The sequence below is a fragment of the Enoplosus armatus genome, chromosome 12, assembly GCF_043641665.1.
Source record: "Enoplosus armatus isolate fEnoArm2 chromosome 12, fEnoArm2.hap1, whole genome shotgun sequence".
NCBI lineage: Eukaryota > Metazoa > Chordata > Actinopteri > Centrarchiformes > Enoplosidae > Enoplosus > Enoplosus armatus.
Window position 1 is genome coordinate 5,613,819 of NC_092191.1, and position 25,456 is coordinate 5,639,274.

The following is a 25,456-nucleotide window of genomic DNA, read 5'->3' on the forward strand; positions in this document are numbered from 1 at the left end:
TTTTAAAATGGGTTGCAGGTGATGGTGGCCAATTGGTCACATATTACAAGTGATGAAAGAATTGACAACAAAACCATCCATGACAACACAGACATCCATGTGCAGACTTTCTTTTTCATGAGATTTCTTTCTGCCCTGTTTGAGGAATATAAACCCGCAGTACAAACTAAAATACATTTGCTTTGCTGTTAACCACTAAGATTATTGGCAATTTATTTTCCATTTCCATTTTCCGTCGCTGGATACTGTCAGCAGGCCTTCCAGAAGACTCTCTCTTGTCAACCACTTATTCTTCCTCCCCTTTATTCACTTTTTTGAATACCACGTCTGTTGTTTTATCTTTTGTTTATGCAGTGGTTTGTATTGATTGTCATTTACTCCCACTTGCTTGCAGAGTGGTGCCAACAATTCGGACTGTTTCAGGCTTGTTTTTGAATCAAATTGAAGACAATTTCTCAGCCCTAGAACATTAAAAACATCACAGACACCCACGAACCACCAACATTGCTCCATGGAGGACAGTAGTCCAGCTGACGCATGAATATTTGATAAAAATAAAATGTCCAAGGATGAAATATATAAAATGCGGCCTTGAAGGGCTGAAAAGGCGTTTTTGCCCACTCAGTTCTAATTTCACAGGCCTTTACAGGACTTTTTTAATCTTTACCACAAGCCCATGGTAATATCTGACCCTTTCCATGTTCCTCTGATAGATACACGTGTTAATCAAGTTTAATGTTAACAGTTAAACTACAGCTGGGCCCCATTTCAGAGTGTGTCAAAAAGGTTGTTCAATCCCTAAATGGCTCAATATCACGAAATCTATTACAAACAAGTCACTTGTCTCATTTTGGATTTAGGGTTGAGGCTATGCTGATTCGTCTGTAATCAGTTTGCTTGAGGCAGAGGTGCAGACTCAGTCCTCCAAAGACTACGCCTTCATAGGCTGTGTCCTTTGAAGAAGGTGGCTCCTGAAATGGGACACGATAGGAGGCTGCTAGCATCATCTCTGGAGTCACAAAATGATAAATTGTAGCTTAAACAGTGGTAGGTCATAGAAGCCTGGGCACAGCTGAGAATCACATGTGGTTGCTCATCTGAAACAGTTCCAAAAATAAACCTGGCTACATTCACTTTGTTGAGATAATACTAAAATAGACTACCAACATTTCCTTCCTAAAAAGCCAGTCTTATTGCTTGTTATCAACAGTTCATCAGAGGAATAGCGTGTAACCAACAGCAGGATGTGAATCATGTATGTGTGAAAACATTGCTCTATAGCACTACTAGTGGTCAAAAACTCCACAGGGTACCTTTAAGTGTTAGCCTGGAGCACCAATATTGTATATGCTTAAATGTAAATATAGTATTTAACTGAGTCATGGGGGCAACCTCCTAAAGATCTGATGTATTCAGTCAGAGAACCAACTATATTCAAAACTGACATGGTGTAATACTTTTCATTGAGTATTACAGTGCAGAGCGAAAGCAAGCACAGCAGAGAAACAGTGAGAGAAAGTTCAAAGAGATCACATGAAAAGAGCTGAGAGTGATGAAAGACTTAAAGTATCCCTGAGAGAAAGTTAAAATGAGGGTGAAAGTGTGATAGAGGAGGACATATGAGAGAGAAAGAGAGAGAGCGAATGAGAAAGAAGGAGAGCCTGAGGCCTTTCTCTCTCTCTCTCTCTCTCTCTCTCTCCCACTCTCTCGTCCTCTGCAGCATCATGGGAGTCAGTGTGCTACATTAGAAACAGGATCAGCTGATAGCCTACATCCACCGCTGGCCTGACTATGTTACAATACTACTGCTCAGCCCTGCGTTTCTTAAAGCAATAACCCAACAGAAGAGAAGACAGTATTAAGAGGTAAAACAGAGGAATCATACAACCAGATAATTGAAGCTTTTATATATATAATAAATAAATATATATATATAACACTTGGTGTCTGGTAGGGTTTAAAGAAAATCCCTTTCTAACTGATAATTAACTGTACATGAAGAAAAACAACATGCTCCAACATCCTCACTGTGTTTCTGTGAGCTTGGATCCCAAAGTGAGGGGGAAGAATCCACCAATCCAATTTAGGTTTTTAGGTTGAACTATTTGAGTACCATCAAATCTGCTCAGTTCATTTAACCCCATTGAATACCAAATAAGACGAGAATTGAACAAGGATGCTGCATTATGCAAGCTTACTACTACAAAGGCTTTTAACCAAATAGCTCCAAGTAGCCCTCAAACTAACTCAATCGACATTTTAGTTCATGTTGCTGAGCACAATGTCACATCCACAACTTCCTTCCCCCCGAAAAGTGGTGTCATTGTGTCATTGTGTGTGTTTGCTGGTGATTGTGTTTCCAGTGCTGCTCTTCTGTCAAGAGTAAAGGCAGGTCGCCATGAGAAGGGACTTCAATACCACACACAGCAAATCAAATCTTGCATGAAGCGTATTAATAACTCTGTGACATTGCTCTATCAGAGGCACGTCTTGTACTGCACCTTAGCTTGTTGAACGAGCAACCAAACAAACATTTAGCGGGGGGGAAAGTGCACTTTGGTCCAGTTAGATGCTGGTGTGGTCCTCACTCTTCAATACCGCTAACAACATGCTGTCTGACATGTAGGTTACAGCACAAGTTTGTTTACTTTGTCTCCCTTTGTCTCTTTCCCTACGGTGTAACACCGGCAGCTCTGGCAGCCTGTCAGCCGCTGTCATTCAGACACCAACACGCCCTGCAGCTGGCTGAGACAGAAAGGAGCATTTCTGATTCCCCAACATACATCTTTTATTCCTTTTAATAACCGTTAACAATACATTTAAAAAAAACTGTGTGAATGTGATTTCAGACTTGATGTTGGATATGGGCAGGTACCAGTTATAGTTAAGGGGTAGGGGAAGCCAGGACATGAATGTAAGTCAACACAAGGTCCTCACAAGTGACAAACGTGTGTGTGTCTGTCTGTGTGTGTGTGTGTGTGTGTGTGAGCACATAAAGTATGAAGCAGGCGTGAGGCCGTTCTTTACTGTCAGTATGGGAAGTGATAGATATTTACACACAAACTGGGGGCCTTTCCTCCCTGACAGTCCGTTCATCCAATCATGGCTCGCCAGGGAAATGCCTGTCACCACGGAGACAGGCAGCAGGGCCACCAGGGCATTGTGGGATAGCTCAGTCCTCCAACATATAGACAACTTGCCATTGCTGATAGATGGGAGAGTGGATTTATAATACTCTCTCTCTCTCTCTCTCTACACTGGACTCGCTCTTTCCATCTCATTCAGCATGTTTTGCCGGCTGCCTCGCTTGTCTGTTGCTCTTTTTCTGACAGCCTGGTTGTTTTTGTCTCTGTATTGGGGTTGATATTAGTATAATTTTTTATATCACGGTGACATATCAAATTACTGATATTAGCCTTGTTTTAATTACTCTGCATGGCTGGCATGTTAAGCGTGTAAAGAGGTTATAGTTGTCACATTTTGTTTATTCATCTTTAATGTCCAATTTTGCTCCAAAGGCAGCCAATTATCCCAGAGTTTCCTTTGATTATATAATAGGTGTGGTGGATTTTTCTGCCTTAAGAGCTGCTAACGCTAAAAGAATTTCATTAGCCTGCATTTCCATGGAGAGTTTTGGTTATGATCTTAGTGCCATTTCGGGGTTTTTCCACCCTGACGAGAAGAAAAGAGAGTTTTTGTTTTCGGATGAAAAAGATGACCTTTAAAATGATTTTGAATAGAGGAACAAAACACCAATTGTCAGCAGCTTCTCTTCCATTTCTCTTCTCATCTATTTATTATCAGTAACCTCACTATAACCTTAAAGAAGAAGCTAATTTCTCTTAATCAGGTTAGCTGCCCCCAGCTTTAACCTTTAAGCATCCGGTCTGCATCAGCGACCATTCATCTAATTAAAGACCTGCAATTAGCCTTAACAAACTTACAGACACCCCCACTTTCCTCTCCATACAGGAAGCTTAGGGGGAGGAAAACAAGAGATGAAAGGAAACATGATGAATACACATACACAAATGGATCAACAATGTGAAAACAGTACGGTCGATTTCCACCATTTAAAAAAAAGAATTATACATTTCCTGCAGAAATTGTCATGTAACAGTTTATTCCATTTTAGTCTGGAGCGAAAACCTTGTGGGCAGAAAATTAGTAGACAATTGTGTCACAAGTAGAAGTTTTGAGTGATTCATTTGTCAGGAAACATTTTAACGGTTCACAGTCTTAACTCGTAAAAGAAACAATGTTGGATTACAGGCTTTAGAGAATCAGTCTAGTGTCTCAGTCATCTCAGTGTCTTGTCTCTCAAGAGAAAGTTCTTTTTTACTCTAGACAGAAAAGCTCAGGTTTTCTCCTCGATGGTCGCCATCTTTAGTGTTCAATCAAGGAAATACAGCCTTCAGAGTGGTCATCCACATCCATGTTTTCTGATGCATGAAATGTTCCTTGAAATGTAGGGAAAAGAGATAAAGTCTCTTGTTTGTAGAAAAAGTCTCTTATTAAGCTTGATTTATTTAGTTTTTCCAATATGCTCACAAAAAAATCATGATATGAAATTAGGTGGATTGCTACCTCTCCCCACTGCCAGATCATTTTGTTTGTTGTAAGAAAATAAGAACTCAATTAAAATACTTATCTTATTAAGATAATAATATAATGTTAACATGGATCAGTGTGTGCTACCATGCTGCCCCCACATTCAGAATCAAACTCCTCTACTGTAACGCCCAGCCTCAGTGCATGGGTTGAACACCCAGATGTAGGACCACACGCCTAACACAGAGGACAAATGATCAACCGTCAGCCTTAAACCTGGGTTCAATTCCTATGGCAACCACACAACGGTAGCTTATGACAGCTCAGTGATATATGAGGACATGGAGGTTGAGCTCACACCAAATCCCTCTGCTGAATGTCTACCATCCCATTCCAGGTCGGAAGAGCTGTAAGGGAATTCCCAGCTGGAATTCTCGAATTATACTCTTATTCCCGGGATCGCGGGAGAACTCAGTGGGGTCGGATCCCACAGGACCCAAACTGACATTAAGAATTATGTATAATTTATCTGTCGCATAATATTAGTGCACGCACACATGCAGTAAAGTAAAATTACCTTGCAATACATACATACACACACTGTACGCACACATAAAAACACACACACATACTTACATGTTTGTAGACCATACATCCACAATCACGCTAAGTCTCTTTCTCTTTCATGTCAGGTCTGTGTTAAAGCTGGTAGTGTAAAGTTAATTTGATTTAACTGTTTCCCACTTTTACTCTCTGTGCAAGATGCACGATAAATATGTGGAGATGTTTACTTCCAGTGAACTTTAGATAGAAGCTGGTTAGTTACAGAAAGCTAAACATAGCTACAGCCAGTATCTCTCTTTTTTTTGTACACACACACACACACACTCATATACGCACAAAAAATTTGTGCACTTTGCGGTTTGAAGACCAGCTTGAGGGTGACAGCAATGACAGAAAAACGCTGTCAGTGCCACATCATAACACACAGATGTGACACACAACGCTGTGGCCAAGAGGTCTTAAAGTGCCACAATGGGTATAATCATTTTTATGTCCCTGTGTTAGTATGCTCTCTTTATTCTTGAGAGATGGAGTATGAACTTAAAGGAACAGTTCAACAATTCGTAAAATACGCTACTTCGCTTTCTTGCTGAGAGTTAGATGAGAAAATCGATACCGTTCGCTTGTCTGTTTGATAAATACAGACATGAAAGCGTCATGTTACCACTCCTGGCCAAGAAATAGTGCCGCAAATAACCCCCAGTAAAACCACAAGATGTTGTTTTTTCACTTTGATTATTGTACATATTAAATAAACGAGAAATGACCTTTAGATGAGCTTTAAAGGTTCTGATAGGTGGATTTTGTTACCATGGACAGAGCCAGGCTTATGTTTCCCCACTGTTTCCAGTCTTTCTGCTAAGCTAAGCTAAGCTAACCCGCTGTTGGCTGTAGCTTCATAGTTATCGCGCAGACATGAGATTGGTTTCAATCTTTTCATCCACCTCTCAGCAAGACAGCAAATAGCTGGCTTTATGGTTGAAACCAGATATTTTATCTGGTTGAGAACCTCAGATGGGGGTTTTAGTGAGGTTTCATCTCACTGCCATGAGCAATTTTGGGATTTAATTCACCTGGTTATGGAAGAGACAAAATGTTTGCATGTGGGTGATGGTTAATTACAGGCTATGTGCAATTCAAGTTTTTGTCAAAGTCATGAAAAGCTTCAAGAGAAACTGGAAGGCAGCAGCAGTGGAAGGAAGCAGTCGTCCAGTGGTGGGCTTATCACAGCACATCTGTTAAGTCAGAGTGTAAGTGAGGTCACCAGACATTTTCTCACAAATGCAATGATTTCTTTGGCTGCTTCGACCCTCAAACACACACACACACACACACATACATCATCACTCACCTCTTATCACACAATGAACACTTTATGATCTTTTCATGGGAGAAGTTTATTAGATTGGAAACTGCATTATAATCAAAAACGCATTTCTTCAGTTCGTCATGACATTTTAATGTTTTTGGATAAAGCCATATGTAGCCTGGCGCCTGCAGCAGCCAGATTGTGTTGTTGTGTGCAGTGGGAGAGAGAGAAAGGAGAGAGACCAGAATCTGAGTCACGCATGGCTGCTGGTAATTTGGAAAAAAAAAAGCTTGTGCACACCTACATGCCTTTGAAACATGTGTAGAAGAAGAAAATAAACCACAGGTTTAAAGAACAAGACTGCCCACATACTCTAATACAGTTTTTATTTGAATTAATCAAAAGTTGAAATTTTATTGCTTTATCAACGCGAAATCAACTTATTGTAGCTACACAGGCGAAGATGTTTATGGGTGACAGTAAAAGTTTTGAAAAAGGACACAGGAGAGATGTGAAGGACACTGTGACTGATCTGTATATCTCTACGGACCGTCCGAGCCGGTGACTAAGCAAACTGGGACATCAAGTCATCATAGATTACATGGAAAATTTATCTAGTGGCATGACAAGGCTTTTCCACCATCCTGCTTCTTAAAGCCGCAACCTACGATTGATGTGCAGCACCCTTCATGTCAAACTGTAAAAGTGCTGGTGGTTTTTACTCAAATGTGGGCCATGCAGACCCTGCTACAGGGGGTGGAAATAGTGCTGTCCATCAATTTAAATCTGAAGAGGTAACACAACAACACAATTGGGAAGAAATCACCAATTTTGGTTCCCTGCAGCTTTAAAAATCTCTAAGCTGCCCCCCTCCCCTTCATCTAAATCCACGCTCACGACTGAAGTGGATTTAATAGGTGAAATCAATCAAAGATCAGAGCCTGGATTCTCCTGATCAGCCTGTTTCATTGAGAGACCATGTGGATGTAATATATTTGCAGGCTTTGAACGCTACAGAGAGAGAAAGAGATGAAAAAGAGACAGATGAATTGGTATCAGATCTATGTAAGCCAGGGATTCTGCACATTGGAGCTCATACAGATTAGCTTACACTGCAGCTGCTGCAGCAAGAGTGTGTGTGTGTGTGTGTGTTCCTCACTGTGTGTTAACCAGGGAGCATGGCACTTATTGTGTGTCCTTTCTCTCCATGCAGCAAGCAATGCAGCAATCAGAAGAGCTGTGACTGTGTGTGTGTGTGTGTGTGTGTGTCACTATCCCCAGTGTGACTGCTATCACATGCAGTATATATCCCAGCAAAGCTCCAGGCAAGACTCGCTCTCTTGCATCAAATCCATTGCAGTGATTTGGGCCACTAAGCACCACAAATCAGTTTAACTTCCGCTTGGTTATCACAGCTCTCAGCTCACCTCACAGACATCCCACTTCACTCTGCTACCTTTGCTTTGTTCACCCGAATCGCTTTATATTTCTGGATTTAAAACCCTCCAAGTCATGTATCCACAGAAATATGTGACAAAGGTTTCTGTTTTTTTATCATTGTAATGTTGACTGGGTGTAATGCTGGATCACCATGTGAAATGTCAGCAACTCTACACCAAGATTTATCACTGAAACCCATGCATGGAAATTTGCATACAACATACCTCATCCAGCAGAAAATCCAACTAACTTCACCTTTACAGCTCCACACAACTCACTTCGTATCTTATACTTTCATGAACCAAATCTTCGAAAGGTTTGATCCAGAAAATAGTCACACGCCAGATTACTGCATTCCTCCTCCACATGACCACTTCATTATTCAGAAGCATAAATTAAAGCTAAACTGGAAATAAAATCAACATACAGATTCTCAGGTAGGGCAGAATAGCAAGAGGTCATCTCCTTTAGCTAAAGAATGAGGTTCAACTGAATTATTCATTAGAAAAAGAAAGTTCCAGGTCACAGTGTTTGAAACTGTTAGCATGACTAATGTGTCCATACACGATGTTGTCTATTAGTTTCGCAGACTTTTTTTCCTCACTTTCCACACGCCTGTAGCTCATTAGCACTGCTGTGTATTTCTCTGCTGCTCTCATTAACAGAATATTCCCTCAGCAGCCTGAGTGAAATCAGAGACAAAGAGGTTTGATTCAATGAGAGCAATGAGAGAAACCCTGAAATGTACAGTACTGAACTCATTATGCATGTTTGAGACAGGGAAAAAAAAATGTATATACATAAAGTAAATGTACAAGATGATTCTCTTCACATATTTCTTCATCTTTGTGTATTCAGGGACGCGGCTGCTTTTTTCCCCAACAACTACTTAATTTACATTTTTGCAAATTAATATGTGGAGCTGCCCAGGACAACTGCCGGCCTCTGCTGCTCGACACATGGGAGATTAATTACTAAAAGGGCACCTCACCAATAGTTGTTGACAACTCACCCGCCCATATTGTCCCAGCTCATTTGAGGATTTGACCTGGCAATCTTCCAAATGCAAAGCCACTCCTTCAAACCTTGAGGCCACTGGCAGCACAGTGTTATCATTTACCTTCCCACCCAGGTTTTTTCTCACTCAACCCAGGAATCAAACCAACAACCATACGATGAACAGGCCTTTAGGGGTGGGAACGTACAGTCAATTCTCCAATAAGCCACAGAGTCCAATGTACACCAGAGAAAATTGAAGAAAAAAACGAAAATCTACCAGAGCAAACCAACAGGACAAACAAATAAGGCATGCAAACTCATGCAAAATGTATTACTCACAGGCCACAGGGGAGTAGCAGGAATTGGCGTACTTTCAAAGTAAGAGTGGCCACTTCAAAGTGTTAAAATACAAAATCAACAAAGAATTGACTCGAACACTAATTAAAACTGAAAGTGTCTAATTGTACGTCTTGAATTGAATTTTGGAGAATATCCGCAGGAAACAGCTTGTTTATGCCCACATTCCCACAGTGCCTGTTGTTGAGATAATTTTGTATGTTTATTAATTTTCTTAAATGTGTTGATGCAATTTTCTTTCCACTCACCTTACAAGGATTTTGAATTCATGTAGACCTTCATGTGGCCAGTGCAGTACTTTTACTTTCCCCCTCTACAGTTGTGTATCAGGTCTGCAGCCAAACACTGGAGTTCTTACATCATCTACCATCTGTACCAGCATTAGTCAAATGCGGCCAAACATAGTCTCATCCTTTTTTGGAAAAGTTTCCCTTGTTGCTAACTGACCAAAACTATGTTGGCTATGTTAACATGTTGTAAACATGAAATGTTCACACAGGGTGCATGAAGGGGGAGGTGGAGGAAAAGAAAAAGAGAAACTGTCACAGAGACAGATGAGAAGTACTTCGAGATACCTTCTGACTTGATGATCTTCATAGAAACAGTGAAGGAAAGTGTACAAAGACTGAGCAGAATTCCAGTTTAGACACCCAATCCATCTATTGTGTGGGATTATATTGAAGCAGACGTTATAGTGGCTACAGATGCTTAAGATGAATGGATTTAATAGATGTAGAGATGAATGGGGAGTTTAGATGGAGAGATATAGCGAGGAGAGAATGAGGATGAGGAGAACTATGTTAAGAGACTGGGGTTTGAGCTTATAAAATACAGAACAATATGTTTTGGCTCTGTGGTTTAGTTGGCGTGTATTTGTTTCTGCCTGTTTCTCTCTCGGCCTCTGTGGTTTATCTTTGTCTCTCTGTCCCTTGTTAGTCTCTCTGCTCTCCTTCCATTTGTTTCCATCTCTCTCTCCACCAGTCATTGCTCCACGGCATTTCCTTTATCAGCCCACTTTTTCTTTACGTTCATTGATTTGTCTTTCTCTCTCCTTCCCTCTCTCCTCTACACTCTATCTGTCAGTGCAGTACAATAAGCGGCAGAGAAAAAGAAAGAGAGGCCCAGCAGAGCATGAAATGGTCTGAGCTTTTACTACAACTGGCAGCGTTTGACCGCATACTGCACCAGCCATTGCCGCGGTTACCCGCAGCAACACTGCACAAATAGAACGGCATGCTGAGAAAAAAAAGAGGAAGAAACAAGAACAAGCAAAGCTGGTATGTTCTGCATGCGGAGCAGGTGTTAATGGGCAAACTGAAAACATGCACAAACACACACACAGACACACGATCGAGCAGTCTTCCTGACTTTCATGTATATTCCTAAATGTTCCTAAAATGTGGTTTACCTCATTCTCTTAAACCCCAAACACACACACACACACAAACACACTAACAGTCTGCAGTCATAAAACTGAGACGCGAACTCTGCCTTTATCAACATCTTTAGCACCCCACCCGACCACTTCATCATACTGCCAAAACCGAGACCCGACCTGACCCAATGTGTGCTAGCTCTGGGCACACAGAAAGTTTTTCTCATGACATTGCGACATCTTATAATACCTTTGCTTTACAAAATAACTCGACTTTATTTTTTCCCAATATTGGCCAGTTATAAATGGTCTTACAGGTCAAGCCTTTTTGGGAAGCTCCCCTTTAGCAAGTTTTTGTTTCCTTATATCCATTACTGACCATTAGCTTGCCAAGCTAACATATAAGCTACACTCCTTCTGTTCCTTACTTGAAACACATAGATATAAACGACATCAAAACCCAAAAATAACCAAACCGGAACACGACCTGAGCCCCGAGCGAACGTATCAGGTTTCAGGTAGCAGAGCTCTAACATGAGAAATGTAACACATTCAATTGAAATAATCCAGGGCATAAACAATGATACATCTGTTTCATTTGACCTGCCAATTTCATATTCACACACACACACACACACACACACACACACACACACACACACACATTTGGCTGTCTTCCTGCCTCTGCAGTGTCTCTGTGACTAACATGGAGGATAAATAACCCGGTGAGATTCAGTTCCAATATAACAGGCCTGGCTCGCCAAAAAATTAACATCAGCATAATAGTATTAGCCTGCTCATAGTCATCCATTAAAACTACTTAGGGCAGACAGGCAGACAGACCGGGGGAATACACCAGCGCTCATATTAAAGCGTTTACCTTGTAGATAAGCACAGAGCAAAGAGCTGCGCCACACATGGGGAGATGCCACAGGTTTGGATGTGACTCATGTCTCCCTCATCATCATCACCATCATTATCAAATTGCCCCCTTAACCAACAATGTACAGAAAGTGAAGGAGGAGTTTCACTATGTTAATTGTATGGATACATTAGAAGAGAGTTACAGTACACAAAAAAAAGAAAGGTTCCTTTCTAACATAAGACCTAGTAAGAAGATTTAGTACTTAGCAATAAAAGATTCCTAAATGTGGATGTTGTTTGGTCTAATGATCAGATTTAGAAGGTTGTGATTAAAGCCCAACAATTAACAAGTAAATAAAAAAAGTCCATGCGGGACTGAATACTGCGCCACGGCAAGAAATCACTGATTCTGGTCCCGTAACATGAAGCAAAGCAGAGTCAATCCTTTAAGTTTGCTCCTCACAGCAAGAGTCCACTTGCTGCATTGTTTTGGGGAATAATCCTTTAAGACGAACATCTTTTGACATGAGAGAAAACCTCATCTCTTGGCTTTTCACAATAAAAGCCTTGACTGAAAAAACAGCACCGACACGCAGACCTATCAGCCTTTTGTCCTCCCTTTGAAAACCTGCCAGAGATTTATACCCACTGCTTTGTTTTCGGCAGTCCCACCCTCCTCTCTGTAAGCCTTAGTGAGCAAGATCCACAGCTCCCAGCTACAAAGTCAGATGTCGGAAATAAAAAGAAAATCACCCTTCGGCTGGTTCAACCGCCCTTACTTGTTTCAGGGGCTGAATTCCTGGGGCAGAGCAGAGGAATTGTAAACTGAGCTGTCACTGAAAAATGGGTGTGGCTGTATAATGGGATAACCCTTTCTTCAAGCAGCTGAATGGGGTGGGTGGCGCAGACGAGAACAGGCGCTGTGACACGGTCAGTGAAATCAGTGAGCGTTGTCTTGGCCAGAGGTATGATGAACAAGTTAGAAGGAAGTCGCTCTGCATTTCCCAGAAATCACCTGTAAATCAAAGAGTGTGGGTGGTGACATCTTTTCCTTTGAATTTTACTCATAATAACTACCAAAGACCTTTACTGACAGAAAAATGTCATGCAGTATTTCTTTAACAGTGCATCAAGTAGTTGTTTTTCATTATTGCAAAATGACTCACGCTCTGTTGTTCGCACTCATAGATCAAAATCAGTGAGTACGAACAATAAACATAATCAGAGGACACATCTGGCAGCAATAAGAGCAAATAACGAGAAAATGTAGTTTTCCATCTGGTCTCTCAGTCTATACGTTTCTCTCCTCCTCTCCTCTTCTCTCTGCGCTGCGTCCCTTCTCCATCTGTTTCTTCCTGAGTCCCCCCCCCCATTCTCTCTCCATCCCAGCAGTTGTCAAGGCGATGGTGTTTTGTGGAGGCAGCTGGTTAGGGCTCATTTGTCAAGCTGCTGACCTGCCCTCCCTTCTCTTCTCTTCTTTCCCTCTCTCTCTCTTTCCCTCATTTTTCTGTTATTCAACGAAGTAAAAAAGACTGAATAGGCTAATTTTCACACTTATGCGTCCTGAACAATCATGCGGCTCAACTGAAAAAAACGGCACATTTTCAGTGCCCATTTCATATAATGGTTGAATACATTTTCTGTTCTATTCAAACAATAGGCCAGCACCAATTTAGTGTATTATATAGTGAAAACAAAAAAACCAAACACAAACAACTACTTAATGATCTTGATAAGGGATTTTAAAACACTGATTGCACTTTCCTTCATGAGAAGAATTGTGGCAGCCTGTCAGAGGAAAAAGCTGGGTGAGAAAATGCCAAGACATGATGTCAGTCTCACATGCAACTCCAGTTTTTACTCCACTTTCTCTTCAGCTCTTGCTCCTACACGTGACTACAGCTCTTATTTTAATTATCCATTTGATCTGTTTAATCAGTTCATTAATATGTATGTCATCCAAAACAATACGTTTGTTAATTCTGACCACAGCAAGAACATCTAAGCATTTGTCAAGCTGTTAGCAGCAAATATTACTGCTCTAAAAATATTATTTGATCACACACAGACATGCAGTACACGGTAACAGGTGTGGGTCTCCTGCCAAGAGAGGTGTTATTACCATGTACTCTGTAACATGAGAACACAACCTTCACACCTCATCCGTGTGTGTGTGTGTGTAAATGTAGGAGGGAAAAGCTTCAAGCAGATATTATTTTACAGTTTGCTTCGTTGTTCAGCGCCACAGAAGAGTTTATTAAAAAAAATGCAAATCAATGCAAAACACATACCCACTCACACAGTTTTAATCATCTGTCCTTTATAAATGTGGTTCTCCCACAACACTTGTTATCTTCCTCTGCTAATTAATTCAGTGTTTTTTTACTAATGATACTGCTGTCACAGAAGGATGGAGTGTGTGTGTGTGTGTGTGTGTGTGTGCGCTCGTGTGACCTACAACCTCATCAAGCCTCATTACCATCTAATGCCTCACTGATATGAGTGTGTGAAGGAGTATTCGAGTGTATATGTGTGTGTGTGTACACAAGTGTGTTGGCTGAAGTGATTTTTCTGTTCCTGTGTGTTTGTTTATAGGCCTGTTCATATTAGAAGTCCACATAATTATATCAAATATAGTGGATTATTAAAACTGGAGTCTGAAAAACACTTCGACTGCAGTCTGCAGATGTTAGTTGTACGATGTTTTAACATTGTGTGGGTCTTTGCCTCACTCTTCACTGACTGAATGTCTCAGTTAAGGCACAAGTATACCCCAACTGAAGTGCTTGTCGGATGGTCAGCGTCTGAAACCCACTCTGTCCACACCTTCATGATGTCGGACTTGAAAATTGTCAGAATTGTGTGACAATTTTTCAATCCGACAATAACAGCCACTTCACGTCGTGATTAGTCAGCTGTGCGGGTTTGAACTCCTCTATCAAGCTCCCTTTTTTCATTCTTCTTCCATTCGTCTTAAATGTTCGCAGTTCCTGTGCGCTAGATGGCCGACTTTTCACTCCACTCTTGAGTGTGAGCATTCAAAACAGCCATCAACGCTTTTGCCTTCCAAGGTTGGATGACACATCCTACAAAAAAATAGTTGGTTTTGAGGCTTTAAGTCACAGCTGGTCAGTCAGTAAACCAAAGCCAATGTTGTACAATATCTTATAAAGACAGTCAACACAGAATAATGTAAATACTGGCTGCTCTTAACACTCAAATTCAGTTTTGTGCTGTAGCAGCTTAAAATGAGCAAAGGTGGACAGCTAACATGAGTAGTGACAGCCATAAAGAAAAGTGAAACACCTACAGGAAGTCTACCCGGGGCAATTCTGTAACTACTACGTTAGTAGATGATCCGTGATGTTAAGTCTGTCTCTGACAAACAACACGTACAGGGATGTTATGTATGTAGTCATAGTTTGATAGTTTCCTTGGGCTGAAGCTCACTAGACGCATTCCCCATTGTTATAAATTGGTCAAGCTGACCCATTGAGAGGGACCCATTGGAGTTTGAATAATTTCCCCAACAACTCAACAAAGGTAACCATGACCTCTACTTATTGTTCCACTGGGAGTTCAAACTAATCAAAATCCACTTCTATCTGAACAATTACTTTATTTTGAAAAAGCACACACATGCGCGCTCATATGCAAAAGTATGTTCACCTCGTACACACAACCCACATTCCTATAGCTTCTAAGCATGCATCTCAAAAGGCCAATCTGTGCTGGTTATTGGAGTGTGAAGTCCCAGTCTGCTCTGTGTGTGTGTGTGTGTGTGTGTGTGTGTAGGAGGAAGCCTAATTTGATTCTCAACTGTACCATGTTTCTCCACTGACTGTCTGTTTATGGAAATTGCATAATTGGTTATGTATTTGTGTGTGTGTTTGTTTGTGTGTGTGTGTGTGTGTGTGTGTGTGTGTGTGATCCATGCTTTTACTACCTCACGGGGTCAAAAAATGACTGAGTACAAGTCAAAACCAAGCTTTAACAAGACAAGTGCGCTGTGTTTCTGCATGAGTGTGTGCACAACCAGTGTGTATATGTAGTGTACAAGTACCTGTGTCAGTATGTATAAATGTGTGTCTATTTGTGTGCATCTACCTGCAAGCTATGTTGTCTTAACTTGTTTGACCTTAATGTGTCTCTTTGTGTCAAACAAGGGCTTGTTGCCCCGGAAACACTGCTTCATTGATAGCCAATGAGCCATACATCGTGGCCTCATTGTACATTTTACAAACCAACATGACACTGAACACATTCAACCTGGCTGTCCTCTTATCTGTCTAAAAATACAGTTTCAATGCAAAAGTTATGGGAAAAAAAAGTTGAATTGCTGACCTATTTTATATTAAGTGGTCTGGTAATTCCATCAGGACCATCTATAATAAAAATAGAGCCACTTAGGGTGCTGGAAGGTGCTCTGGATAAAACTGCTCATCATGTCACAGGTATGATGATGCTAGTTTGTAGTAGTAGATACGTATGAGCATTAGTAGTGCAAAAAATGTCATCCTTATTGAGTATATATTGAGCCTTAAAAACTGATGTTTTCCAAAAGGAACACAAAGTTCAGTGCCAGTGGGGTAAAATGATTTATATTTAGTTTCCAATGCAGTTTCCCTTGTTTCAGTTGTTTCTAGAGATAAAAAAAAAAAAGGCAGATGATTGATTCTAACCTCACAAAACCAGCCTACAATTTTCACTTGACTCATTGTTCTCTGGGCATGTAGTAGCAATGATACTAAGAAATACTTGAAATGAGACAGAAAAACAATTTGATGGGCCTTTCAAAATCTGCCATCTGTGATGGTGCATTACCCCACAAGGTGGACAGCAGAATGCATGCACACACACACACACGCAAACATGCAGGACTGAGCTGGTATTTTCTGTGAAATACTGCGTTGAAGACAGAAACACAGATAATTTGACACCGCTGAGTGCTGTAGAGTTCTCTCTCCCTATCGCTCTCACTCTCTCCATGTCCCTCTCCCTCTCCCACACTCTCCCATCTTTCAAAGAACACACCAGACAAGCCCTCACAAACTATTCCCCAGACAAATTGCACAGGGCCTCTTACGGTCAGACACAAGGAGAAATGTAAGGGGATGTAAGAGGAAGTAAAATAGAAAGTCCAAAAACTTCAAGAGGTCTAAAACTTTTCTCTTTCTCCCTCCTCCCTCTGTCCACTCCATCACTCTCTGCCATCCCTCCTCCCACCACTGCCTCCATTCACACTCGTTTATCTATATAACTGTACCCTCCCTACATCTCTCCCTCCCTCCCTCTCTCTATCAGAGAAACAGAATGAGGGTAGAATTGGCCTCGAGGCAGTCCTATTTAGATCGGCTATTTTGTGATTCCTTATTTCTGTGGCAAAAACGTCCTCTGCTTTTCCCCGTAGGGACATGCTCAAGGCCCCAGCAGCTCATTACATACGCTGTGTATTTCTATGGGAATGCATATTTTCTAAAAAAGCCTATCTTGGGAGAAGCGCTGCACATTTGATTAAACCTACAAATGCGTCATGTGATATTTTATTTGGTGAATATTCTTGACCGTGTATCTGTCCTAAATGTTACATGTTTGTTTACTGAGCCTGCAGTTTCTGTCAACAACACAATGGCTGTATGTCCACAGTAGCTATTTTCAACTCACATCACATTAAAGGTGTGAAACTTCACCCAGAAGACAAAACACAGCCCAGCTTTTTCCTACTTATTTGTACTTACTGTATGCCTCTAACACTTGGAAACCAATGTGTATCATTTTACATGTTGAAAGAGTAAAAATTAAACAAATAAAAAGTCAATATGAGGGAAACAGCCACAAATCTCCCCTTCATGCTTTCATGGACAGTTCAACATCTGATACTTGGGAATCTGATCAGCAGTCTGATCACCTTCATCATTGTGTTAGCTTGTTGTCTTCTGAGTTTTAAAGAAAATGTAAAAGATATAAAATAAAATGACTAGCTTTAAAATTTTAAGTAGCTTTAGAAATTTGTCGTCAGTCATGTTACAGTATCTGTGATTTGTAGGCTAAAACACGTAAAAATACTGCCATGGTCCTTACATTTCAGGTATCAGGCTATTATTTATTATATAATATAGATCATATATATAGATCATATAAAAGAGATTAGACATTAAGTGGCTGAAGGACATTGTGTGGGATTCAAACGTACAATTTTCTGGTTACAAAATGGCCTCTCCCGACATGTAGATGTAGTCTAAATGCTTTTCACTTCTTGCACAAGTACCATAGTTTACAGTCATTCTGCTCGACCTCTGGGTCTTTTCCCAAGGAAATACACACATGTACACACAAGAACACATACACACACAGTAACCATGATAACCGGAAGGACAGTCCATCATTTGATTTGGACAAAGTGTTATTAAAACCCACTTAGTCCTGGCTGTAAGAGCTATAAGCTATGGAAACTATGTCATCTGCCACAGGCTGAAAAAGCCAGCCCTGCAGACATCTGCTTCAAATCTGACCAAAAACAGAAGAAAGGGAGAGGGCTTTAGACTGCTGTTACTACGACAGCATCTCTCCCATTCATTCATCACGATTGCACACTTTGTTTCATGTCATTACAACCCGTCTTCCTCACGAACAATTTGAACATTTTCAAACAAGCACTGTAAGCAAACTTTTGGTTTCCAAGGGAATCTCCTACAACTAACAACTAATGTCTGCCAGCAAAACTCAGACAGAGCTCTACATCTCGTTCCCACTGCACATCTAAACCAAGTCAAGCCTGCTGACAACTCCCAAAAACTAGCACATGGCCCAAACAATAAAAAGGCCAACTGCTGAAAGCTGTGAAGTTTATTGTATTCTCACTAAAGCTACAAGCCCAACAGGCCCACAGGCCACCATGAGAAGGCTTTACTGCAAACAGTAATTTGTGGTGACAGAATGAACACACCCACCTAGCCATGTGTGAGAAAAAGAGCTGCAGAAAGAGACCAGTAGCCCACCTTATTGAGCGTTTTTCAGAAAACAATAATTTTGCACACAAACCAGTTGAAAAACAACAATTTCACCTCTCAGTATGAGACCATCGCCATACAGAGAGTGTGTGTGTGTATTCAGTTTTACATGTGTGCATATGTGTGTGTGCATGTGTCGATGTCAAAACAGGTTAAAAACGTTTCAGCTTCATGCAAAAAGAGTTTCATGGTAACAACACACAACCAAACACTTCAACACAGGCATCCACTGGAAGGATTCAAATCAAGAGCAGCCACGAGGACAACAAATCCATATGAAACTTTCATCCCAAACAAAATCAAAGACTATGTATAACTACTGATACTCAAAATGGCTATGAACCACAATAATATATTGACATTGACAACATGAACCTTGAAGAAAAGTACATTTGCAACAATTAATCCATTTAGAAATGCAATTATAACATAATGATACCGAGCTTGATGTCTAAAAGCTTAAATTTACCATTAACACAATTAAGACACTAATTACAATATCAGCGTTTACCTGATACTGTTATTTAGAACCAATTACTATCAATTATACAATACTGTCAACATATGAGTCAACATTACTATTACCAGCTACTGTTCAGTAATGAAAAACACATGTATTTACAGCAATAGTTTCCACAATAAAATATCTAAATAAAAAAAGAGGACTTTGAAATTAGATTGGTTTCAAGTGGTCAGCAATGTACAAACATTTAGCTGATAGCTGGAGCTAATTCCCCACACTGCGAGTGGGTCGGGATGAAGAGTACAGCAGCTGGCTGTGAGCAAAATCACCGCTGTGGTAAAAGGCCTCCTGAAACGTGGTCAAATAGCAATCACGGACCTCACCATGAGTCACCATCTGATAATACGGCCTCAGCGTTTGGCTAAGAAGAGCTTTGAACAGTGACTGTGGCATTTCACAACAGGGACCCTTAAATGGAGTATCAAGTTCTTCACAGGAAAGACAGCAAAAAAAAAGCCTCTGGCTGCGTGAGTAGTTGCTCCGGGATGTTCTCACACAGTATAAAGCCACCTAAAAGGGCAACTGGCATTTTTTTTAAAAAGGCCTTTGTGTATCCAAATTAAGTTCACTAGATAGATGCTCCCTCTTAGCGTTGCCCTGATTCCCTGCTGCTTATTGAATTCATGTACTGTTTCCAGCAATCAGCTCCTCCTGGTTTTCCATTAAATGCCTTGCTAAAGGGAACTGCAACACTTCTCATTTAATTTCCATGTCCTGACATCCTGTCTACTTAAAATTCAAACCATTAACCATCCAACAAATAACCCAGTTTCCCAACTTTTTGGCTCACGCCACTCACAAGCTTAACCTATCGTGCTGACTGTACAGAAATACAGAGTGTAGAAATCAATAAAACCCACAGAAGACTAAAACAGCAGCACAACAGAATCCGAAGCAAAGAGGAATGAACAGACTGATGAAGATAAGAGAATGATTGAGTCAAAGTAGAAAACAGAGTCAAGGTAAAAAAGTATCAAGCGGTGGGGAACTGTTGATTTTGTCAAGTCGCCAATGAGCAGTCCGCCTCGCCGCTCGTCGTGACCACCACATCACACTCACACCCTCACTTTCTCACATCATCGGAAAAACATTTGCAACATCACACTGACACAAAGCGTGAAAAATAATTTAGAAAAACATGCAGAAAATGACAGTGAAGCTGATACATATCTGCATAAATATCTAACAGTTAACCATTAGGATTAAAATTTAAAAGGTAGATTGATCAAAGTTACTCACAAGATCTCGTCGTTCTGAAATTCCAGGATGCCGTGAATGTCTTCGAAGTCCTCTCCGCTGCCTCGCGCTGTTCCCTCCACCGTCTTGTATGGCAGGACGACCACGCCGCGAGCCCCGGACGTTCTCAGCACCTTCACCTCCATGGTGCCAACGCTCTCGCTCACATGGCATACAGGCTCCTCAAACGTAAAGATACCGGCATGGTCGTCATCGAAGATGGTAACGGTCGCTGTGGAGGGCAAGCCGAGACACGCCACTGAGTCCACGTGATTAGCTGACTCGCCTTCCTCTGGCTCCTCGCCTTCTGACATCAACACCTTGACATTGGAAAGGTGAATCAGGAAGTTTTCATCCTCTTCAAAGATGTCGTCGTCAATGATACCCACACGGATCTCCTTCATTGTCTCGCCGGGCTTGAAGACCACCACACCCTCTGTGAACTCGTAGTCCGAGCCAGCGTTGGCCGTGCCGTCTTCTGTCCGGTACTCCACAGAAATGGTTTTGCCCACATCGCCACCACGTCGCATCACGTTCACCGCCACTGTGCCACAGTTCTCAAGGCACTGGTAAGACCCAGGCTCAAAAAAGATCTTAGAGATGGGGTCATTATCACCAGCATCAGAGCGAACCTCGTGCATGCTGACGGCCTTTCGTGCCTGATCGGCTGCATGTTTCTTCAGGATGTTGCCAGCACCTGTCATCAGCCGGGTGGCCTGGCATCGATAGAAAGCACGGCTCTTCTGCTGCTGGCTCAGGACTTGGTAGTTGGCAAGCTCAATGAGTTGTTCTACCTAGTAAGAGAAAACATGAAGGCACACAAACACAGTTTAAAAATGTTTTCTCCAGCAAGATCAGTGAATATGGCAGTAGTTTTCAAATGTTGCTCAGCCTAAAATCCACCAGAAATGTGGAGTCCCCGGACTGCTGGTGTAGTATCTACTATTGTGGGAAAGAATGTCTTCTCTGTCAACTTGTCTGGTTAATTAAGAGAACATTGTTGAACACTGAGTTTGTCAGGCTGAATTACAGAGTTGCATCTAGCTTGTCTGGATGAATAAGATTTAATAGTGTGTCATGTGGATGAATCCAACATTAGAAACAGTTAAAGAACAGTGATCTTACAATGAGTCACGCTGTTATAATATGTCAACAGAGAAAGAACGGTGACATTTTTATAAACAGTGTCTTTGTGAGGTCTTACACAGCTATACTTGATGTGCCAAATGAAACATGAACAGCTTCGTCATTTCATAAGTAGATAAGTCCTTCAACGAGAGGATCCAGGTCCAAGCACACATGACAGCAAGCATCCATCCTGCTCAGAGATCCCTGATAAATGAACTGAATTCCTGGGTCGATCCCAAGGTTTTGTCACTTTTCCTCCTCTCTATCCATTCACCACACCACTAATATTCCTCTCCTATCAGCAAATTATTAGAGCGACAAAGTTTTATTGAAAGTAACATATAGTAACGCAACATAAGTCTTCCTTGAGGGGTAACACTATGCATATTTCACTATCACTATCATAGTCATCAGGAGCAGTTTCTCTCATCTCCTTCACGATTAGGTCAGCCAGCAAAATGGTGGCACCAGTTTCAATTTCTAGATCACAAAAAATGAGGATGTAGTGGGGCAATTTTGGGGATTTGGGAACCAACTTCTATCAGCTTCAGATGTGCTGCTGGTCAGGTTTACAACAACCAATATTGGAGTAGCCCAACATACAGTATAACATGGGAGAAGAAGCCATTTCAGTAGCTTGTCTTGATGCTTGTGGCGTCTTTTGTGCTTTTTAGTTTTAAACCTTGTCCAAACAATAAACCATAAGAGGAGCACAGAGCAGAACAAACCTCGTCACGCCATATTTGACGGCAACAATATAGTGTTGTTTTTTTCACATACAGAGGTCTGCAAATATAGACACGGTGGTATTTATTATATACAGAATACCAGAGCACACTGACGTAATATATCTCATAACTACACAGTACTGTATACTGTATGTAGACACAAGTAGGCACTCTGTGTTTACAATAAGACTCTGCAGCAATGACAAAGACGAATTCCTATATGTTTATCTTGCCAGGACAGGCAGCCAGCCAGCCAGACAGATAGAATATGAAGTGCCAATGTCAGAATTACAGTCTCTGTGTTTATTTTTTTATTTACATATTGATTTAATGGGTGCTCAGTTTCCTTTGCAATTTTCTTTTTTTAGATGTACCATTATCAAATTAATTTGAGAGGTTGTGATGAGACCTTAGCTACATTCATCACCATAATCACTGTAATAATGAAAGCAAATAGAAAGTGCGTCATCTGCTGCTGCTTATTTTGTCATTTCATTTCGTACACAAGAAAACAACACTGAGAAAAACAACACAGACAGGAGCAGCAGTGACAGTATGTTTTTCTGACAGTATGTTTTCTTGCACTCTGTGTGAGGGCTTCGTTACTCACCTCCTTGTCAGGGTGTTTCTGTTTGAGCTCCTTCAGGATCTTTGCCATGTCTCTCCTGGTCTCCTCCTCATCCAGATCCTTCTCATCTATATCCAAACCCAGAGGACCATCCAGGAAGTCAACACCATGAGAGTTCAGCATCTTTCCATCCATCTCAATGTCCACCTGAAAACAGAACAAATATAGCAATTTAATCAGTACAATTGATTTGAGGCTTTGGAGCAGTATCTCAAATCTCAAGGCAACCATTTCTGTTGGTATCATGGAGGTTCACTGAGAACTGGATGAGTACCAAGAATGGCAACCATGCAAGCGAAGGTAGAAATGTGAGTTTTTGTGGTGTTGGTTTAAATCTTATCCTAAGTTACAGGTGCATTCCCTTGTTTTGTTAAAGCACCCATTAGCACCCCTCAATCCAGAGTAAAGAGGCTGTTCTGTTGTTCATTAAAAAACCTGTTTTCCTTTGAGTACAGATTATTGGTAAAATGTCTTCTAGCTCTTTAAGCAAAATGGCAATTTAAAACATCTAAATTATTAGGCTTTCCCCTCAGGGACACTGTTGGGTTTGATTCAGTGATTTCTTTTAGCCAGAAGTTGAAATGAAAGTGCTCTTCGTGTGCTAATGGAGTACTGACTCTTAATAATCTCATCAAAGAAATGAGAGAAATAATAATACAAGTTAGAGACACTGAGAGACTCTAAATTAAGTGAGTGGTGAGTAAATGTACCGCACACCACAATACTTAAAATGTAATTAGATATGACAAAGCACTGCATAGGACGTCACACAAAGCATCAGATAGTAGTCAAAACAGGAAATTAAAAGGTGGCAATACTTAAAAAGTATTTGCATGTGTTTGCAGTAATATGCTAAATGGCATGAGTTTACCTTGGCAGACTTCCATTCAGTAACAGAGATAATTGTTTTGGGTACACATTACTCATGAACTCTCTTCCGCCTACATGCAGCGCCTTATCAGCTCCTTTGTTATTTTTCCACCGCATGTTTGGATGAGGACAGCTTAATTTGTTTCAATTGGTTGGCTGTTCTCTAACTGAACTCCCAGCATGACGCGAAGGAACTAATGAAGGAATGAATTTTAACTTCTGAAAAGCTTAGTAGTGCAGAATTTTAGATTATCTATGAGTCGAAGTTGGATCAGGGAGACGTTCTGTAAACTGTGATGGAAGTTTGAAACAGTTTTATCATGACTTTGTTTTCTCTTTCAAATAAGCTTGGCTAACCTGGTCTGATTGTCCATCAACATGTGCGTCTTGTTGAACAGCTTGGTAATTACTTGGTAAAGTCTTACTTCTTTTTAGTGATGTTACTGCAGTCCCAGATCTCAGCAAATGACTTGGTGAATACAATGTTGTTATTACTGATAGCCAAAACCACAAACATAATACCCAAGTTATAATAAACCAGAAAGCTTTAAAGGTAAAAACAGTCCCTGAAGTTTATCAGTGCTGTAGGAAGCTTTCATTATTGTCTAGATAATTAATCCAGCAGCTGAGTGAAGCTGTGCTGCAGCAGCAGTGGGGGTAATACTAATACAAAGTGTTAATTGTTGCAGTGTTAATTCCTCTGAGAATACCTTGGAAGGAAGTGGGCGGTCTCCCTCGGTCTCGATGATCATGCCACGCTGCTTGCCAGTGCGGTAGCGCTTGTACACATACTTGTAGAACAGCAGGCGCCGGTCGGCCACCCAGGCGAACACCACACAGATGGGGAAGAAGAGGAACGTGAGCAGTCCCTCCCACACCTGCACAACACCAGGCGAGATCACGGACAGGATCAGGTAGAGCCAAATGTAGGCGAAGATACTCCAGGTGGCCGTGACGAAGAAGACGCGGAGGTGCTTGACCTTCCTCGTCTCGCCATCGGGCACGACGTACACACAAAGCCCGATGATGACAAACATGTTGAACGCCGCAGAGCCCACGATGGTGGAGGGGCCCAGTGCGCCAGCACTGAACTCATGGCCTATGACTTCTATGACGGATAGCAGGATCTCGGGAGCCGAAGAGCCCAGAGCCATGAGGGTGAGATTGGAGACGGTCTCATTCCAGATCCGAACAGTGGTGGTGGTGGTTTCCCCATTGGGTTTCTTGATGGTGATCTCCTTTTCCTGTGACGTGATGACCTCTATCGATGCCATGAAACGGTCTGCGATGATTGACACACCCAGGAACATGTAGACCAGAGCCACAAAGTAAACTGTTGCCCGGGCCACCTTGTCACCAAAAGACGGGTTTTGGGGCTCCCAAATAGGTAAGAGCACCCCCTTTGCGCACGGCTTGGCCTTGCTGCATTCAGTTTTATTTGTGGACACCGCCGAGACAGAGCCACCCAAGCTCTGCTCGGGGGGAGCGCCGGCCAATGAGGGATGGAGCTCGAGGAGGAGAATCACTGTGACGACTCCTAGCCTCAGAGCAGGGGACAGGAGGAAGGAGTGATCCCAGCAGCCCATGTTGACGCCCAGACCAGTACTGTGGAGTGGCGATTAATGAGGATGCTGAACCTTTAGAGAGAAGAGAGGAGAAGAGGAAAGAATTCAGAATTCAGACCGTCATAGACCTAATGAATCTTGTCCAAAATAGTGACATGATTGGATGAAAGGCGATGTTCCACTGCAATATATTATTTCAAGATTTAGGATGATATACATAATTAGCCAGATTATACTGTAGGCATTTGGCTTTATCTTGCTGCAGGTCTAATGGCAGATATGACTATAAAGGGTTTTGCAGTGTCATTT

At 41.4% G+C, this 25,456-nt stretch overlaps 1 protein-coding gene across 16 annotated transcripts in view; it reads right to left on the reverse strand.

The window, feature by feature from the left end:
- slc8a1b (solute carrier family 8 member 1b) overlaps positions 1 to 25,168 on the reverse strand; it is a 112,045-nt gene extending 86,877 nt beyond the window's left edge. For 8 of the 16 annotated variants that reach the window (XM_070915473.1, XM_070915472.1, XM_070915475.1 and 5 more), the window contains exons 1-3: positions 24,293 to 24,907; positions 22,695 to 22,859; positions 20,232 to 21,022 (exon numbers count right to left, since the gene is read on the reverse strand). In XM_070915473.1, coding sequence (XP_070771574.1) covers positions 20,232 to 21,022; positions 22,695 to 22,859; positions 24,293 to 24,892 — 1,556 coding nt within the window. In that variant the 5' untranslated portion in view covers positions 24,893 to 24,907. Of the gene's footprint in view, positions 1 to 20,231; positions 21,023 to 22,694; positions 22,860 to 24,292 lie in introns of all 16 variants that reach the window. The other 8 variants (XM_070915480.1, XM_070915483.1, XM_070915484.1 and 5 more) reach the window with 3 other exon arrangements.
- Positions 25,169 to 25,456: the final 288 nt, after the last annotated feature.